The 22,941-nt window shown below is 34.4% G+C and overlaps 1 protein-coding gene across 1 annotated transcript in view; it reads right to left on the reverse strand.

The window, feature by feature from the left end:
* The window catches only part of pde6b (phosphodiesterase 6B, cGMP-specific, rod, beta), a 48,516-nt gene that overhangs the window by 23,133 nt on the left and 2,442 nt on the right, over nucleotides 1-22,941 (reverse strand). Inside the window, exons 3-4 of the mRNA XM_061966372.1 lie at nucleotides 11,977-12,129; nucleotides 4,614-4,703 (exon numbers count right to left, since the gene is read on the reverse strand). Coding sequence (XP_061822356.1) covers nucleotides 4,614-4,703; nucleotides 11,977-12,129 — 243 coding nt within the window. The remainder of the gene's footprint in view (nucleotides 1-4,613; nucleotides 4,704-11,976; nucleotides 12,130-22,941) is intronic.

Below are 22,941 nucleotides of genomic sequence, written 5' to 3' on the forward strand. Positions count from 1 at the left end.
CCACAGCACACGTTTTCTTCTTCTCTGCATTCTAAAGCATGAATAACAGCTATCAAAAGTCAGCCAAACACACCACAGCACACGTTTTCTTCTTCTCTGCATTCTAAAGCATGAATAACAGCTAGCAAAAGTCAGCCAAACACACCATGTCACACCTTTTCTTCTTTGGTGCATTCTAAATCATGAATAACAGCTAGCAAAAGTCAGCCAAACACACCACGTCACACCTTTTCTTTTTTGGTGCATTCTAAAGCATGAATAACAGCTAGCAAAAGTCAGCCAAACACACCACGTCACACCTTTTCTTCTTTGGTGCATTCTAAAGCATGAATAACAGCTAGCAAAAGTCAGCCAAACACACCACGTCACACCTTTTCTTCTTTGGTGCATTCTAAAGCATGAATAACAGCTAGCAAAAGTCAGCCAAGCACACCACGTCACACCTTTTCTTCTTTGGTGCATTCTAAAGCATGAATAACAGCTAGCAAAAGTCAGCTAAACACACCACGTCACACATATTCTTCTTTTGTGCATTCTAAAGCATGAATAACAGTCAGCAAAAGTCAGCCAAACACACCACGTCACACCTTTTCTTCTTTGGTGCATTCTAAAGCATGAATAACAGCTAGCAAAAGTCAGCTAAACACACCACGTCACACCTTTTCTTCTTTTGTGCATTCTAAAGCATGAATAACAGCTATCAAAAGTCAGCCAAACACACCATGTCACACCTTTTCTTCTTTGGTGCATTCTAAATCATGAATAACAGCTAGCAAAAGTCAGCCAAACACACCACAGCACACGTTTTCTTCTTCTCTGCATTCTAAAGCATGAATAACAGCTGGCAAAAGTCAGCCAAACACACCACGTCACACCTTTTTGTCTTTGGTGCATTCTAAAGCATTAATAACAGCTAGCAAAAGTCAGCCAAACACACCACAGCACACGTTTTCTTCTTCTCTGCATTCTAAAGCATGAATAACAGCAAGCAAAAGTCAGCCAAACACACCATGTCACACCTTTTCTTCATTGGTGCATTCTACATCATGAATAACAGCTAGCAAAAGTCAGCCAAACACACCACGTCACACGTCTTCTTCTTTTGTGCATTCTAAAGCATGAATAACAGCTAGCAAAAGTCAGCCAAACACACCACGTCACACGTCTTCTTCTTTTGTGCATTCTAAAGCATGAATAACAGCTAGCAAAAGTCAGCCAAGCACACTACGTCGCACGTTTTCTTCTTTTGTGCATTCTAAATCATGAATAACAGCTAGCAAAAGTCAGCCAAATATACCACGTCACACGTCTTCTTCTTTTGTGCATTCTAAAGCATGAATAACAGCTAGCAAAAGTCAGCCAAGCACACCACGTTGCACCTTTTCTTCTTTTGTGCATTCTAAATCATGAATAACAGCTAGCAAAAGTCAGCTAAACACACCACGTCACACCTTTTCTTCTTTGGTGCATTCTAAAGCATGAATAACAGCTAGCAAAAGGCGGCTAAACACACCATGTTATTTCATTTAACGTTAAACACTACGTTACATGAAATATCCATTCACTATCCTTATGTAGGACAAGAACATTCTCTTTTTGCATTCTAAATCATAGATAAAAGCTAGCAAAAGTCAGCTAAAAGTTCCGCATATAAAGTGCTCTAAAAAACCTCCATCAATGTTGTATATACATGATGTAAGTATATATGTCATGTAGTAACATTCATAATAACATGTAATATATACATGATGTAAGTATATATGTCATGTAGTAACATTCATAATAACATGTAATATATACATGATGTAAGTATATATGTCATGTAGTAACATTCATAATAACATGTAATATATACATGATGTAAGTATATATGTAGTATCTAGTAACATTCATAATAACATGTAATATATACATGCTGTAAGTATATATGTAGTATCTAGTAACATTCATAATAACATGTAATATATACATGATGTAAGTATATATGTCATGTAGTAACATTCATAATAACATGTAATATATACATGATGTAAGTATATATGTCATGTAGTAACATTCATAATAACACGTAATATATACATGATGTAAGTATATATGTAGTATCTAGTAACATTCATAATAACAAGTAATATATACATGCTGTAAGTATATATGTCATGTAGTAACATTCATAATAACATGTAATATATACATGATGTAAGTATATATGTAGTATCTTGTAACATTCATAATAACATGTAATATATACATGATGTAAGTATATGTCATGTAGTAACATTCATAATAACATGTAATATATACATGATGTAAGTATATATGTAGTATCTAGTAACATTCATAATAACATGTAATATATACATGATGTAAGTATATATGTAGTATCTAGTAACATTCATAATAACATGTAATATATACATGATGTAAGTATATATGTCATGTAGTAACATTCATAATAACATGTAATATATACATGATGTAAGTATATATGTCATGTAGTAACATTCAATATAACATGTAATATATACATGATGTAAGTATATATGTAGTATCTAGTAACATTCATAATAACATGTAATATATACATGATATAAGTATATATGTAGTATCTAGTAACATTCATAATAACATGTAATATATACATGATGTAAGTATATATGTCATGTAGTAACATTTATAATAACATGTCATATATACATGATGTAAGTATATATGTAGTATCTAGTAACAATCATAATAACATGTAATATATACATGATGTAAGTATATATGTCATGTAGTAACATTCACAATGACATGTAATATATACATGATGTAAGTATATATGTCATGTAGTAACATTCAATATAACATGTAATATATACATGATGTAAGTATATATGTAGTATCTAGTAACATTCATAATAACAAGTAATATATACATGCTGTAAGTATATATGTCATGTAGTAACATTCATAATAACATGTAATATATACATGATGTAAGTATATATGTAGTATCTAGTAACAATCATAATAACATGTAATATATACATGATGTAAGTATATATGTCATGTAGTAACATTCAATATAACATGTAATATATACATGATGTAAGTATATATGTAGTATCTAGTAACATTCATAATAACATGTAATATATACATGATGTAAGTATATATGTAGTATCTAGTAACATTCATAATAACATGTAATATATACATGATGTAAGTATATATGTCATGTAGTAACATTCATAATAACATGTCATATATACATGATGTAAGTATATATGTAGTATCTAGTAACAATCATAATAACATGTAATATATACATGATGTAAGTATATATGTCATGTAGTAACATTCATAATAACATGTAATATATACATGATGTAAGTATATGTCATGTAGTAACATTCATAATAACATGTAATATATACATGATGTAAGTATATATGTAGTATCTAGTAACATTCATAATAACAAGTAATATATACATGCTGTAAGTATATATGTCATGTAGTAACATTCATAATAACATGTAATATATACATGATGTAAGTATATATGTCATGTAGTAACATTCAATATAACATGTAATATATACATGATGTAAGTATATATGTAGTATCTAGTAACATTCATAATAACATGTAATATATACATGATGTAAGTATATATGTAGTATCTAGTAACATTCATAATAACATGTAATATATACATGATGTAAGTATATATGTCATGTAGTAACATTCAATATAACATGTAATATATACATGATGTAAGTATATATGTAGTATCTAGTAACATTCATAATAACATGTAATATATACATGATGTAAGTATATATGTCATGTAGTAACATTATATTTACATATTTTGATCATTTTAAGCGTACAGCGGCTTCACAACGCTCACTTTCCCTTCGACAACAACAACAAGACTACTAATCATGGCAGACTTCATGAGACAACAAAGACTACTTTGGGACAAATGACGATCCAGAAACGTCTATTTTTGAGCCTGAATATAAGGAGGACGATCTACAAGTTTTAGAAACCAGTGCTAAATACAAACATAATAACACTATCACTTACTGTACAATGTCTGCTCTCACTGGGATAAAGACTGATGGGATGTTTGTATCTTCCACTTTACATGAAGGGTTCAAAAAAACGAGAGGCTTTATTTGTGTCTTTCTGGCCATCTCCGGGTCTAAATTGGTTGTCAAAGTGGACCAACTTGTGGGTTCATGTCCACAACCTCCCACTATCCAGGTGTGAGGCATGATCCAGAATGAACTTTCACCAACACAGAGGCCATGCAGCGGCTCAATATGTCAATATAGCATCACAAGCTAATTAGCGTTAGCGCCCACAAGAACAATACCGCTAACACTTGGCTAATATTCAGGTCCTGACATGTAAACGGAGCATAGTCGGCGCTTTTTTGAAGAGGTCTTCACGGTGGGGATAGCGTACTCCCTTTAGCCGCCTCTTGCTTGCCATACTTTGCGACTTAGAATGCAGTAAAAACAAATAAGGGTTGTGAATGAAAGGCACAAAGCCTAAAAAAAAAGATTGTTGTGTTTTACTCAATATTCGACGTGTTGGCGTGGGGGCGGGGCCACTCACCTGTCCTTTGCGCGTCTCGCAGTTGTGCAGGTAGCTCAGGTGGTAGATCTTCAGGTTCAAGGCGGCGATCTTCAGGTACTTTGAGAAGAGCTGCGAGAGTCAAGAGAAAAGAATGGCGGCCATCTAGAAAAATGCTCATTTTCAAAAGCAATATAATAAACACATTTTTTTGAAACCTTCATGGCTCCCCTCAAGTTTGGTTCCGCCGACCCAAAAAGGGTCTCAGTCATTAAAACGTGCTAAAATAAAAAAAATAAGACACATTTATCAAATTCAAATCTATTTGTCTTTTTTTTTTTTTAGTTTTTATGATTTGTGCCTTTTTTGTCAAAACATTTGTTTTATGGCAAAAAGAAAATGTACAATATTTTATCTCCCAATCATTTTGAAGTGAAATATTTGTAATTAATTCATAACATTGATTTTGATACATTTTTTTTTTTAGCAATGACAGTTAAAACAAATATTGGGGGATCCAAAAAATTATATATTTTTTGTTTTTAATCATTCTTAATAATTCCTAATAATTTATCATTCATAACAATAATGATTTTGATTCATTATTTCTGAGCAATGACAGTTTAAAAAAAATCCCACTAAATAAAAAATGTGATGTGACGTAATTTTAAAATTTAAATATGCCATCAATTCATAACAACATTTATTTTCATTCATTATTTTATTTTTTGGGGATAAATTACAGTTTTAAATTTAAAAAAAATCCCACTAAAATAATTGGTTTTAATAACGTTTGTATTTTTTTTTTTAATTATTTATTCATAACATTGATTTTGATGCATTATTTTTATTTTTTAAGCAATGACAAAAAAAAAATCACACTAAATAAAAAAACAATTTAAAGTGTAATATTTGAATTAAATATGTCAATAATTGATAACAACATTAATTTTGAAGAATTTTTTTTTTTAGCAATGACAGCTGAAAAAAACCCACACTAAATTAAAAAAATATTTAAAGTGTAATATTTGATGTGAAGTAATTAAATATGTCAATAATTCATAACATTGATTTTGATGCATTATTTTTTTTAAGCAATGACAGTTTAAAAAAAAACACACTAAATAAAAAAATAATTTAAAGTGTAATATTTGACTTAAATATGTCAATAATTGATAACAACATTGATTTTGATGCATTATTATTTTGGAGCAATGACAGTTGAAAAAAAGAAATCTCACTAAATACAAAAATTATAATTTAAAGTGTAATATTTGATGTGAAGTAATTAAATATGTCAATAATTCATAACATTGATTTTGATTCATTATTATTTTTTGAACAAAGACAGTTTAAAAAATGTTTTACGCTAAATAAAAAAAATATTTAAAGTGTAATATTTGATGTGAAGTAATTAAATATGTCAATCATTGATAGCAACATTGATTTTGATGTATTATTATTTCATTGAGCAATGACAGTTTAAAAAAACACTAATAAAAAAATAATTAAAAGTGTAATATTTGATGTGAAGTCATTAAATATGTTAATAATTCATAACATTGATTTTGATTCATTATTTTTTTTTTAGCAATGACAGCTAAAACAAATATTGGGGGATCCAAAAAATTATATATTTTTTGTTTTTAATCATTCTTAATAATTCCTAATAATTAATCATTCATAACAATAATGATTTTGATTCATTATTTCTGAGCAATGACAGTTTAAAAAAAATCCCACTAAATAAAAAATGTGATGTGACGTAATTTTAAAATTTAAATATGCCATCAATTCATAACAACATTTATTTTCATTCATTATTTTATTTTTTTGGGATAAATTACAGTTTTAAATTTAAAAAAAATCCCACTAAAATAATTGGTTTTAATAACGTTTGTATTTTTTTTTTTTAATTATTTATTCATAACATTGATTTTGATGCATTATTTTTATTTTTTAAGCAATGACAAAAAAAAATCACACTAAATAAAAAAATAATTTAAAGTGTAATATTTGAATTAAATATGTCAATAATTGATAACAACATTAATTTTGAAGCATTTTTTTTTAGCAATGACAGCTGAAAAAAACCCACACTAAATTAAAAAAATATTTAAAGTGTAATATTTGATGTGAAGTAATTAAATATGTCAATAATTCATAACATTGATTTTGATTCATTATTATTTTTTGAACAAAGACAGTTTAAAAAATGTTTTACGCTAAATAAAAAATTATTTAAAGTGTAATATTTGATGTGAAGTAATTAAATATGTCAATCATTGATAGCAACATTGATTTTGATGTATTATTATTTCATTGAGCAATGACAGTTTAAAAAACACTAATAAAAAAATAATTAAAAGTGTAATATTTGATGTGAAGTCATTAAATATGTTAATAATTCATAACATTGATTTTGATTCATTATTTTTTTTTTTAGCAATGACAGTTAAAACAAATATTTGGGGATCCAAAAAATTATATATTTTTTGTTTTTAATCATTCTTAATAATTCCTAATAATTAATCATTCATAACAATAATGATTTTGATTCATTATTTCTGAGCAATGACAGTTTAAAAAAAATCCCACTAAATAAAAAATGTGATGTGACGTAATTTTAAAATTTAAATATGCCATCAATTCATAACAACATTTATTTTCATTCATTATTTTATTTTTTTGGGATAAATTACAGTTTTAAATTTAAAAAAAATCCCACTAAAATAATTGTTTTTAATAACGTTTGTATTATTTTTTTTATTATTTATTCATAACATTGATTTTGATGCATTATTTTTATTTTTTAAGCAATGACAAAAAAAAATCACACTAAATAAAAAAATAATTTAAAGTGTAATATTTGAATTAAATATGTCAATAATTGATAACAACATTAATTTTGAAGCTTTTTTTTTTAGCAATGACAGCTGAAAAAAACCCACACTAAATTAAAAAAATATTTAAAGTGTAATATTTGATGTGAAGTAATTAAATATGTCAATAATTCATAACATTGATTTTGATACATTTTTTTTTTAGCAATGACAGTTAAAACATATATTGGGGGATCCAAAAAATTATATATTTTTTATTTTTAATAATTCTTAATAATTCCTAATAATTAATCATTCATAACAATAATGATTTTGATTCATTATTTCTGAGCAATGACAGTTTTAAAAAAATCCCACTAAATAAAAAATGTGATGTGACGTAATTTTAAAATTTAAATATGCCATCAATTCATAACAACATTTATTTTCATTCATTATTTTATTTTTTTTGGATAAATTACACTTTTAAATAAATAAAAAATCCCACTAAAATAATTGGTTTTAATAACGTTTGTATTATTTTTATTATTATTTATTCATAACATTGATTTTGATGCATTATTTTTATTTTTTAAGCAATGACAAAAAAAAATCACACTAAATAAAAAAATAATTTAAAGTGTAATATTTGAATTAAATATGTCAATAATTGATAACAACATTAATTTTGAAGCATTTTTTTTTTTAGCAATGACAGCTGAAAAAAACCTACACTAAATTAAAAAAATATTTAAAGTGTAATATTTGATGTGAAGTAATTAAATATGTCAATAATTCATAACATTGATTTTGATAAAAAAAATTTTTTAGCAATGACAGTTAAAACATATATTGGGGGATCCAAAAAATTATATATTTTTTATTTTTAATAATTCTTAATAATTCCTAATAATTAATCATTCATAACAATAATGATTTTGATTCATTATTTCTGAGCAATGACAGTTTAAAAAAAATCCCACTAAATAAAAAATGTGATGTGACGTAATTTTAAAATTTAAATATGCCATCAATTCATAACAACATTTATTTTCATTCATTATTTTATTTTTTTGGGATACATTACAGTTTTAAATTTAAAAAAAATCCCACTAAAATAATTGGTTTTAATAACGTTTGTATTTTTTTTTTTAATTATTTATTCATAACATTGATTTTGATGCATTATTTTTATTTTTTAAGCAATGACAAAAAAAAATCACACTAAATAAAAAAATAATTTAAAGTGTAATATTTGAATTAAATATGTCAATAATTGATAACAACATTAATTTTGAAGCATTTTTTTTTTTTAGCAATGACAGCTGAAAAAAACCCACACTAAATTAAAAAAATATTTAAAGTGTAATATTTGATGTGAAGTAATTAAATATGTCAATAATTCATAACATTGATTTTGATACATTTTTTTTTTTAGCAATGACAGTTAAAACAAATATTGGGGGATCCAAAAAATTATATATTTTTTGTTTTTAATCATTCTTAATAATTCCTAATAATTTATCATTCATAACAATAATGATTTTGATTAATTATTTCTGAGCAATGACAGTTTAAAAAAAATCCCACTAAATAAAAAATGTGATGTGACGTAATTTTAAAATTTAAATCAATTCATAACAACATTTATTTTCATTCATTATTTTATTTTTTTGGGATAAATTACAGTTTTAAATTTAAAAAAAATCCCACTAAAATAATTGGTTTTAATAACGTTTGTATTATTTTTTTTTATTATTTATTCATAACATTGATTTTGATGCATTATTTTTATTTTTTAAGCAATGACAAAAAAAAATCACACTAAATAAAAAAATAATTTAAAGTGTAATATTTGAATTAAATATGTCAATAATTGATAACAACATTAATTTTGAAGCATTTTTTTTTAGCAATGACAGCTGAAAAAACCCACACTAAATTAAAAAAAATATTTAAAGTGTAATATTTGATGTGAAGTAATTAAATATGTCAATAATTCATAACATTGATTTTGATACATTTTTTGTATAGCAATGACAGTTAAAACATATATTGGGGGATCCAAAAAATTATATATTTTTTATTTTTAATAATTCTTAATAATTCCTAATAATTAATCATTCATAACAATAATGATTTTGATTCATTATTTCTGAGCAATGACAGTTTAAAAAAAATCCCACTAAATAAAAAATGTGATGTGACGTAATTTTAAAATTTAAATATGCCATCAATTCATAACAACATTTATTTTCATTCATTATTTTATTTTTTTGGGATAAATTACAGTTTTAAATTAAAAAAAAATCCCACCAAAATAATTGGTTTTAATAACGTTTGTATTATTTTTTTTATTATTTATTCATAACATTGATTTTGATGCATTATTTTTATTTTTTAAGCAATGACAAAAAAAAATCACACTAAATAAAAAAATAATTTAAAGTGTAATATTTGAATTAAATATGTCAATAATTGATAACAACATTAATTTTGAAGCATTTTTTTTTTTTTAGCAATGACAGCTGAAAAAAACCCACACTAAATTAAAAAAATATTTAAAGTGTAATATTTGATGTGAAGTAATTAAATATGTCAATGATTCATAACATTGATTTTGATGCATTATTTTTTTTAAGCAATGACAGTTTAAAAAAAACACACTAAATAAAAAAATAATTTAAAGTGTAATATTTGACTTAAATATGTCAATAATTGATAACAACATTGATTTTGATGCATTATTATTTTGGAGCAATGACAGTTGAAAAAAAGAAATCACACTAAATACAAAAATTATAATTTAAAGTGTAATATTTGATGTGAAGTAATTAAATATGTCAATAATTCATAACATTGATTTTGATTCATTATTATTTTTTGAACAAAGACAGTTTAAAAAAGGTTTTACGCTAAATAAAAAAATATTTAAAGTGTAATATTTGATGTGAAGTAATTAAATATGTCAATCATTGATAGCAACATTGATTTTGATGTATTATTATTTCATTGAGCAATGACAGTTTAAAAAAACACTAATAAAAAAATTATTAAAAGTGTAATATTTGATGTGAAGTCATTAAATATGTTAATAATTCACAACATTGATTTTGATTCATTATTTTTTTTTTTTAGCAATGACAGTTAAAACAAATATTGGGGGATCCAAAAAAGTATATATTTTTTGTTTTTAATCATTCTTAATAATTCCTAATAATTTATCATTCATAACAATAATGATTTTGATTCATTATTTCTGAGCAATGACAGTTTAAAAAAAATCCCACTAAATAAAAAATGTGATGTGACGTAATTTTAAGATTTAAATAGTCCATCAATTCAAAACAACATTTATTTTCATTCATTATTTTATTTTATTTTTTGAGAAATTACAGTTTTAAATATAAACAAAATCCCACTAAAATAATTGGTTTTAATAAAGTTTGTATTATTTTTTTTTTTTTTACTTGCAACGCTTAAGTGTCTAAATCAAATTCAGATCAAATTCAGATGAATCTGTCGATTAAAAGTTGTTTCACTTTTTCATGTTTTTGTTTTGTGTCTTTTTTAATCATAGAAAACTTTATTTTTTTATGGCAAAAACACAAAATGTGCAATATTTCCTTTTTTTTTTAGCAATGACAAAAAAAAATCACACTAAATAAAAAAATAATTTAAAGTTTAATATTTGAATTCAATATGTCAATAATTGATAACAACATTAATTTTGAAGCATTTGTTTTTAGCAATGACAGCTGAAAAAAAAAAAAAACTAAATTAAAAAAATATTTAAAGTGTAATATTTGATGTGAAGTAATTAAATATGTCAATTATTCATAACATTGATTTTGATGCATTATTTTTTTTTAAGCAATGACAGTTTAAAAAAACACACTAAATAAAAAAGTAATTTAAAGTGTAATATTTGAATTAAATATGTCAATAATTGATAACAACACTGATTTTGATGCATTATTATTTTGGAGTAATGACAGTTAAAAAAAAAGAAATCACACTAAATAAAAAATATATAATTTAAAGTGTAATATTTGATGTGAAGTAATTAAATATGTCAATAATTCATAACATTGATTTTGATTCAATATTATTTTTTGAACAAAGACAGTTTAAAAAAATGTTTACGCTAAATAAAAAAAAAATATTTAAAGTGTAATATTTGACGTGAAGTAATTAAATATGTCAATAATTGATAGCAACATTGATTTTGATGCATTATTATTTCATTGAGCAATGACAGTTTAAAAAAACACTAATAAAAAAAATAATTAAAAGTGTAATATTTGATGTGAAGTCATTAAATATGTCAATAATTCATAACATTGGTTTTGATTCTTTTTTTTTTTTGAGCAAAAAAACCCCCACAAAATATATGTATTTTTTTAAGTGTAATATTTGAATTAAATATGTCAATAATTGATAACAACATTGATTTTGATGCATTATTATTTTGTAGCAATGACAGTTCTAAAGAGAAAAAACAGTCTTCATGGCATCTTTGTGTTATTAAAAATCAACTTTTTCTTTACACTTTTCTCCTTCCCCCCCTGGTCTATACGTACGTCCTCGTCCTCGGGGGTGAAGTGGGGGGCCGTGGTCTTGTTGAGCGCCATGACCACGGCCACCAGGTCTTTGCCGTTGAGGATGGGCGTGGCCAGAAGGCTGCTGGTCTGGTAGTCGGTCAGCTGGTCCACGAAGGAGCTGAAGTACTGGTTCTGAAAGGCCCAGTTTGTATGTGAGACATCTTGGCCTGCAGCAACATTGTGTCAGTTTGTGGAATAAAAACATTTCATTAAGATGACTCAATAACTAGCAGGTGACAACTAATCCACTGCTGAGAATATCTCATAACTAGCAGGGGGCAGCTAATCCACTGCTGAGAATAACTCATAACTAGCAGGGGGCAACTAATCCACTGCTGAGAATAACTCATAACTAGCAGGGGACAACTAATCCACTGCTGAGAATATCTCATAACTAGCAGGGGGCAGCTAATCCACTGCTGAGAATAACTCATAACTAGCAGGGGGCAACTAATCCACTGCTGAGAATAACTCATAACTAGCAGGGGACAACTAATCCACTGCTGAGAATAACTCATAACTAGCAGGGGGCAGCTAATCCACTGCTGAGAATAACTCATAACTAGCAGGGGGCAACTAATCCACTGCTGAGAATAACTCATAACCAGCAGGGGACAACTAATCCACTGCTGAGAATAACTCATAACTAGCAGGGGGCAACTAATCCACTGCTGAGAATAACTCATAACTAGCAGGGGGCAACTAATCCACTGCTGAGAATAACTCATAACTAGCAGGGGACAACTAATCCACTGCTGAGAATAACTCATAACTAGCAGGGGGCAGCTAATCCACTGCTGAGAATAACTCATAACTAGCAGGGGGCAACTAATCCACTTCTGAGAGTAACTCATAACTAGCAGGGGTCAGCTAATCCACTGCTGAGAATAACTCATAACTAGCAGGGGACAACTAATCCACTGCTGAGAATAACTCATAACTAGCAGGGGACAACTAATCCACTGCTGAGAATAACTCATAACTAGCAGGGGGCAGCTAATCCACTGCTGAGAATAACTCATAACTAGCAGGGGGCAACTAATCCACTGCTGAGAATAACTCATAACTAGCAGGGGACAACTAATCCACTGCTGAGAATAACTCATAACTAGCAGGGGACAACTAATCCACTGCTGAGAATAACTCATAACTAGCAGGGGACAACTATTCCACTGCTGAGAATAACTCATAACTAGCAGGGGGTAACTAATCCACTGCTGAAAATAACTCATAACTAGCAGGGGACAACTAATCCACTGCTGAGAATAACTCATAACTAGCAGGTGGCAACTAATCCACTGCTGAGAATAACTCATAACTAGCAGGTGGCAACTAATCCACTGCTGAGAATAACTCATAACTAGCAGGGGACAACCATTCCACTGCTGAGAATAACTCATAACTAGCAGGGGGTAACTAATCCACTGCTGAAAATAACTCATAACTAGCAGGGGACAACTAATCCACTGCTGAGAATAACTCATAACTAGCAGGTGGCAACTAATCCACTGCTGAGAATAACTCATAACTAGCAGGTGGCAACTAATCCACTGCTGAGAATAACTCATAACTAGCAGGGGACAACTAATCCACTGCTGAGAATAACTCATAACTAGCAGGGGGCAGCTAATCCACTGCTGAGAGTAACTCATAACTAGCAGGGGTCAGCTAATCCACTGCTGATAATAACTCATAACTAGCAGGGGACAACTAATCCACTGCTGAGAATAACTCATAACTAGCAGGGGACAACTAATCCACTGCTGAGAATAACTCATAACTAGCAGGGGACAACTAATCCACTGCTGAGAATAACTCATAACTAGCAGGGGACAACTAATCCACTGCTGAGAATAACTCATAACTAGCAGGGGACAACTAATCCACTGCTGAGAATAACTCATAACTAGCAGGGGACAACTAATCCACTGCTGAGAATAACTCGATTATGTCTGACAGGAGGACTTAAACCCTCACTTGGTTAAGAAAAGTAATTAACCTGCTGTTAGCTAGTCCTGGTCCAACATAACACACCTGGTCCACATAACACACCTGGTCTACGTAACACACCTGGTCTACATAACACGCCTGGTCTACATAACACACCTGGTCCACATAACACACCTGGTCCAACATAACACACCTGGTCCACATAACACACCTGGTCTACGTAACACACCTGGTCCCACATAACACACCTGGTCCACGTAACACACCTGGTCCTCATAACACAACTGGTCCTCATAACACACCTGGTCCTCATAACACACCTGGTCCCCGTAACACACCTGGTCTACATAACACACCTGGTCCTCATAACACACCTGGTCTACGTAACACACCTGGTCTACGTAACACACCTGGTCCACATAACACACCTGGTCTACGTAACACACCTGGTCCACATAACACACCTGGTCCCACATAACACACCTGGTCCACGTAACACACCTGGTCCAACATAACACACCTGGTTTCACATAACACACCTGGTCCCACATAACACACCTGGTCCACGTAACACACCTGGTCCAACATAACACACCTGGTCCACGTAACACACCTGGTCCCACATAACACACCTGGTCCCACATAACACACCTGATCCCACATAACACACCTGGTCCCACATAACACACCTGGTCCAACATAACACACCTGATCCCACATAACACACCTGGTCCAACATAACACACCTGGTCCCACATAACACACCTGATCCCACATAACACACCTGGTCCCACATAACACACCTGATTCCACATAACACACCTGGTCCCACATAACACACCTGGTCCACGTAACACACCTGGTCCAACATAACACACCTGGTTTCACATAACACACCTGGTCCCACATAACACACCTGGTCCACGTAACACACCTGGTCCAACATAACACACCTGGTCCACGTAACACACCTGGTCCCACATAACACACCTGGTCCCACATAACACACCTGATCCCACATAACACACCTGGTCCCACATAACAGACCTGGTCCAACATAACACACCTGATCCCACATAACACACCTGGTCCAACATAACAGACCTGGTCCAACATAACACACTTGATCCCACATAACACACCTGGTCCCACATAACACACCTGGTCCCACATAACACACCTGATCCCACATAACACACCTGGTCCCACATAACACACCTGATTCCACATAACACACCTGGTCCAACATAACACACCTGGTCCACATAACACACCTGGTCTCACTCAGCACACCTGGTCCCACTTAACACACCTGGTCCCACATAACACACCTGGTCCACATAACACACCTGGTACCACGTAACACACCTGGTCCCACATAACACACCTGGTCCACGTAACACACCTGGTCCCACATAACACACCTGGTCCAACATAACACACCTGGTCCACATAACACACCTGGTCTCACACAGCACACCTGGTCCCACTTAACACACCTGGTCCCACATAACACACCTGGTCCACGTAACACACCTGGTCCACATAACACACCTGGTCTACATAACACATCTGGTCTACGTAACACACCTGGTCCTCATAACACACCTGGTCTACGTAACATACCTGGTCCACATAACACACCTGGTCCACATAACACACCTGGTCTACGTAACACACCTGGTCCTCATAACACACCTGGTCTACGTAACACACTTGGTCCACATAACACACCTGGTCTACATAACACACCTGGTCCACGTAACACACCTGGTCCACGTAACACATCTGGCCTACGTAACACACCTGGTCTACATAACACACCTGGTCTACGTAACACACCTGGTCCACATTACACACCTGGTCCTCATAACACATCTGGTCTACGCAACACACCTGGTCCTCATAACACACCTGGTCTACGTAACACACCTGGTCTACGTAACACACCTGGTCCACATAACACACCTGGACTACATAACACACCTGGTCCTCATAACACACCTGGTCTACATAACACACCTGGTCCACATAACACACCTGGTCTACGTAACACACCTGGTCTACATAACACACCTGGTCTACATAACACACCTGGTCCTCATAACACACCTGGTCTACGTAACACACCTGGTCCACATAACACACCTGGACTACATAACACACCTGGTCCTCATAACACACCTGGTCTACATAACACACCTGGTCCTCATAACACACCTGGTCTATGTAACACACCTGGTCCACGTAACACACCTGGTTTACATAACACACCTGGTCTACGTAACACACCTGGTCTACGTAACACACCTTGTCCACATAACACACCTGGTCTACATAACACACCTGGTCCACATAACACACCTGGTCTACATAACACACCTGGTCTATGTAGCACACCTGGTCCACATAACACACCTGGTCCACGTAACACACCTGGTCCACATAACACACCTGGACTACATAACACACCTGGTCTACATAACACACCTGGTCCTCATAACACACCTGGTCCTCATAACACACCTGGTCCACATAACACACCTGGACTACATAACACACCTGGTCTACATAACACACCTGGTCCACGTAACACACCTGGTCCTCATAACACACCTGGTCTACGTAACACACCTGGTCTACGTAACACACCTGGTCCACATAACACACCTGGTCTACGTAACACACCTGGTCCACATAACACACCTGGTCTACATAACACACCTGGTCTACGTAACACACCTGGTCTACGTAACACACCTGGTCCTCATAACACACCTGGTCTACATAACACACCTGGTCCTCATAACACACCTGGTCTACGTAACACACCTGGTCCACATAACACACCTGATCTACGTAACACACCTGGTCTACATAACACATCTGGTCTACGTAACACACCTGGTCCTCATAACACACCTGGTCCTCATAACACACCTGGTCTACGTAACACACCTGGTCTACGTAACACACCTGGTCCACATAACACACCTGGACTACATAACATACCTGGTCTACATAACACACCTGGTCTACATAACACACCTGGTCCTCATAACACACCTGGTCTACGTAACACACCTGGTCCACGTAACACACCTGGTTTACATAACACACCTGGTCTACGTAACACACCTGGTCTACGTAACACACCTTGTCCACATAACACACCTGGTCTACATAACACACCTGGTCCACATAACACACCTGGTCTATATAACACACCTGGTCTATGTAACACACCTGGTCCACATAACACACCTGGTCCACGTAACACACCTGGTCCACATAACACACCTGGTCTACATAACGCACCTGGTCCTCATAACACACCTGGTCCACATAACACACCTGGACTACATAACACACCTGGTCTACATAACACACCTGGTCCTCATAACACACCTGGTCCTCATAACACACCTGGTCTACGTAACACACCTGGTCTACGTAACACACCTGGTCCACATAACACACCTGGTCTACGTAACACACCTGGTCCACATAACACACCTGGTCTACATAACACACCTGGTCTACGTAACACACCTGGTCTACGTAACACACCTGGTCCTCATAACACACCTGGTCTACATAACACACCTGGTCCTCATAACACACCTGGTCTACGTAACACACCTGGTCCACATAACACACCTGATCTACGTAACACACCTGGTCTACATAACACATCTGGTCTACGTAACACACCTGGTCCACATAACACATTTGGTCTACGTAACACACCTGGTCCACATAACACACCTGGTCTACGTAACACACGTGGTCTACATAACACATCTGGTCTACGTAACACACCTGGTCTACATAACACATCTGGTCTATGTAACACACCTGGTCTACATAACACAGCTGGTCTACATAACACACCTGGTCCACGTAACACACCTGGTCTACGTAACACACCTGGTCCTCATAACACATCTGGTCTACGTAACACACCTGGTCCTCATAACACACCTGGTCTACGTAACACACCTGGTCCTCATAACACACCTGGTCTACGTAACTCACCTGGTCTACGTAACACACCTGGTCCACATAACACACCTGGTCTACGTAACACACCTGGTCCTCATAACACATCTGGTCTACATAACACGCCTGGTCTACATAACACACCTGGTCTACGTAACACACCTGGTCCTCATAACACACCTGGTCTACGTAACACACCTGGTCCACATAACACACCTGGACTACATAACACACCTGGTCCTCATAACACACCTGGTCTACGTAACACACCTGGTCCACATAACACACCTGGTCCACATAACACACCTGGTCTACGTAACACACCTGGTCTACATAACACACCTGGTCTACATAACACACCTGGTCCTCATAACACACCTGGTCTACGTAACACACCTGGTCCACATAACACACCTGGACTACATAACACACCTGGTCCTCATAACACACCTGGTCTACATAACACACCTGGTCCTCATAACACACCTGGTCTACGTAACACACCTGGTCCACGTAACACACCTGGTTTACATAACACACCTGGTCTACGTAACACACCTGGTCTACGTAACACACCTTGTCCACATAACACACCTGGTCTACATAACACACCTGGTCCACATAACACTCCTGGTCTACATAACACACCTGGTCTATGTAACACACCTGGTCCACATAACACACCTGGTCCACGTAACACACCTGGTCCACATAACACACCTGGACTACATAACACACCTGGTCTACATAACACACCTGGTCCTCATAACACACCTGGTCCTCATAACACACCTGGTCCACATAACACACCTGGACTACATAACACACCTGGTCTACATAACACACCTGGTCCTCATAACACACCTGGTCCTCATAACACACCTGGTCTACGTAACACACCTGGTCTACGTAACACACCTGGTCCACATAACACACCTGGTCTACGTAACACACCTGGTCCACATAACACACCTGGTCTACATAACACACCTGGTCTACGTAACACACCTGGTCTACGTAACACACCTGGTCCTTATAACACACCTGGTCTACATAACACACCTGGTCCTCATAACACACCTGGTCTACGTAACACACCTGGTCCACATAACACACCTGATCTACGTAACACACCTGGTCTACATAACACATCTGGTCTACGTAACACACCTGGTCCACATAACACATTTGGTCTACGTAACACACCTGGTCCACATAACACACCTGGTCTACGTAACACACGTGGTCTACATAACACATCTGGTCTACATAACACACCTGGTCTACATAACACACCTGGTCTACATAACACATCTGGTCTATGTAACACACCTGGTCTACATAACACAGCTGGTCTACATAACACACCTGGTCCACGTAACACACCTGGTCTACATAACACACCTGGTCTACGTAACACACCTGGTCTACATAACACACCTGGTCTACGTAACACACCTGGTCTACATAACACACCTGGTCTACGTAACACACCTGGTCTACATAACACATCTGGTCTATGTAACACACCTGGTCTACATAACACAGCTGGTCTACATAACACACCTGGTCCACGTAACACACTTGGTCTACATAACACACCTGGTCTACGTAACACACCTGCTTAGTGAACTTTGTGGTCTTTATAAATCCACCACACATAATTTGAAAGCACACCTGTATAAATCCACCACAATGCATGATGGGTAATATGCAAACATTCTGTTTTTATTTATTTTAGGTCCGCCACGTCATCTTATAGTGGCCCTCCAAGTCATTTTATTGTGGCCCTCCTAGTCATTGTATGTGGTCCGCCACATCCTTTTAAACTGGCCCAAACATCATTTTAATCTTACACATTTTACTGTGGCCTATCACTTAATTTTATCGTGGACTGCCACAATCATTTTAAACTGGTGCACTACTTAATTTTATTGTGGCCTGTCCCATACTTCTAAATTGGTCCTTCACATATTTTATGTGGTTTGCCAGGTCATTTTACTGTGGCCCACCACCTAATTTTACTGTGGACTGCCTCATCATTTTAATGTGGCTTGTCTTATACTTCTAATGTGGTCCGCCACTTCAATTTCCTGTGGCTCATCACATAATGTGTTTGTGCTCTGCCACAATAATTGTAAAATGTCACGTCCTATACTTCTAATGTGTCCCGTGATGTCATTTTTATGTGGTCCGCCAAGTCATTTTATATTGGCCCACTTGGTCATTTTATAGTAGATTGCCACTTCATTTTACGTGGCCCAACCTATACTTCTAATTTGTCTTGCCATAATATTTCATGTGGCCAGCCACTTCATTTTACAGTGGCCCACCACACAATTTTATCGTGTACTGCCACAATAATTTTAATTTGGCCCGTCCTATATGTTTAATGTGGTACACCACTTTAATTTACAGTGGATTGTCCCGTACTTCTAAATTGGCCTTACACATCCTTTTATGTGGTCATTTTACTGTGGCCCACCACCTAATTCTACTGTGGACTGCAACATAATTTTAATGTGGCTTGTTGTATACTTTGAATGTGTTCCGCAATGTTATTTTATGTGGTCCGCCACTTCATTTTACTGTGGCCCATCACATAATGTTGTCGTGAACTGCCACAATAATTTTAAATTGGCACGTTCTACACTTCTAATGTGTCATTTTTATGTGGTCATTTTATACTAGCTCACTAGGTCCTCTTATAGTAGACCGCCACTTCATTTTATGTGGCCCATCATATACTTGTAATCTGTCCTGCCATAATATTTCATGTGGCCAGCCATTTTACAGTGGCCCACCACATCATTTTAAAGTGGCTTGTTGTATACTTCTAATGTGTTCTGCCATATCATTTTATGTGGTCTGCCACTTAATTTTACGGTGGCCTTACCCATCATTTTGAAATGGCCCTGCCACATTTCTTTATGTGGTCCACCGCATCATTTTAATTTGGCTTGCCACTTTGTTTTACTGTGGCCCATCACTTAATGTTATTGTGGACTGCCACATAATTTTAATGTGGCACGTCCTATCATTATAATGTGTCCCACGATGTCATTTTTACGTGGTCCGCCAAATCATTTTATAGTAGACCATCAGGTCATTTTATAGTAGACTGCCACTACATTTTAAGTGGCCCATCCTATACTTATAATGTCATTTCACGTGGTCTGCCACATCATTTTAATTTGGCCTCCCATTTAATTTTATTGTCGCCCACCACATAATTTTAGCGTGGACTGCCACAATAATTTAAATTTGGACCGTCCTAATGTGTCCCGCGATGTCATTTTATGTGGTCCGCCACTTCATTTATTAGTGGCCCACAACATAGTTTTACAGTAGACTGGCACTACATTTTATGTGGCCTGTCCTATACTTCTAATGTCATTTCATGTGGTCTGCCATGTCATTTTGATTGGACCTACCCATCATTTTAAATTGACCTGCCACATCATTTTACTGGGGCCCACCACATAAATTTACTGTGGCCTGCCATAATAATTTAAATTTGGACCGTCCTATACTTCTAATGTGTCCCGGGATGTCATTTTATGTGGTCCGCCACTATTTTTTAAGATGGCCCGTCCCATACTTCTAAATTGGCCTTTCACATCATTGTATGTGGTTCACCAAGTCATTTTATACTGGCCCACAACATCATGTTACAGTAGACTGCCACTACATTTTATGTGGCCTGTCCTATACTTCTAATGTAATTCCATGTGGTCTGCCACGTCATTTTCATTTGGACTTACCCATCATTTTAAATTTACCTGCTACTTCATTTTACTGTGGCCTGCCATGATAATTTAAATTTGGACCGTCCTATACTTCTAATGTGTCCCGGGATGTCATTTTATGTGGTCCGCCACTATTTTTTAACATGGCCCGTCCCATACTTCTAAATTGGCCTTTCACATCATTGTATGTGGTTCACCAGGTCATTTTATAGTGGCCCACAACATCATGTTACAGTAGACTGCCACTACACTTTAGGTGGCCTGTCCTATACTTCTAATGTAATTCCATGTGGTCTGCCACATCATTTTCATTTGGACCAACCCATCATTTTAAATTTACCTGCTACTTCATTTTACGGTGGCCTGCCATAATAATTTAAATTTGGACCATCCTACACTTCTAATGTGTCCCGGGATGTCATTTTATGTTTTCCGCCACTATTTTTTAAGATGGCCCGTCCCATACTTCTAAATTGGCCCTTCACATCATTGTATGTGGTTCACCAAGTCATTTTATAGTGGCCCACAACATCATGTTACAGTAGACTGCCACTACATTTTATGTGGCCTGTCCTATACTTCTAATGTAATTTCATGTGGTCTGCCACATCATTTTTATTTGGACCAACCCATCATTTTAAATTTACCTGCTACTTCATTTTACTGTGGCCTGCCATGATAATTTAAATTTGGACCGTCCTATACTTCTAATGTGTCCCGGGATCTCATTTTATGTTTTCCGCCACTATTTTTTAAGATGGCCCGTCCCATACTTCTAAATTGGCCCTTCACATCATTTTATGTGGTTCACCAAGTCATTTTATAGTGGCCCATGACATCATGTTACAGTAGACTGCCACTACATTTTAAGTGGCCTGTCCTATACTTCTAATGTAATTCCATGTGGTCTGCCACATCATTTTCATTTGGACCTACCCATCATTTTAAATTTACCTGCTACTTAATTTTACGGTGGCCTGCCATAATAATTTAAATTTGGACCATCCTACACTTCTAATGTGTCCCGGGATGTCATTTCATGTTTTCCGCCACTATTTTTTAAGATGGCCCATCCCATACTTCTAAATTGGCCCTTCACATCATTTTATGTGGTTCACCAAGTCATTTTATAGTGGCCCATGACATCATGTTACAGTAGACTGCCACTACATTTTAGGTGGCCTGTCCTATACTTCTAATGTAATTCCATGTGGTCTGCCACATCATTTTTATTTGGACCAAC

The sequence above is a fragment of the Nerophis lumbriciformis genome, linkage group LG11 (assembly GCF_033978685.3).
Source record: "Nerophis lumbriciformis linkage group LG11, RoL_Nlum_v2.1, whole genome shotgun sequence".
Taxonomy (NCBI): Eukaryota; Metazoa; Chordata; class Actinopteri; order Syngnathiformes; family Syngnathidae; genus Nerophis; species Nerophis lumbriciformis.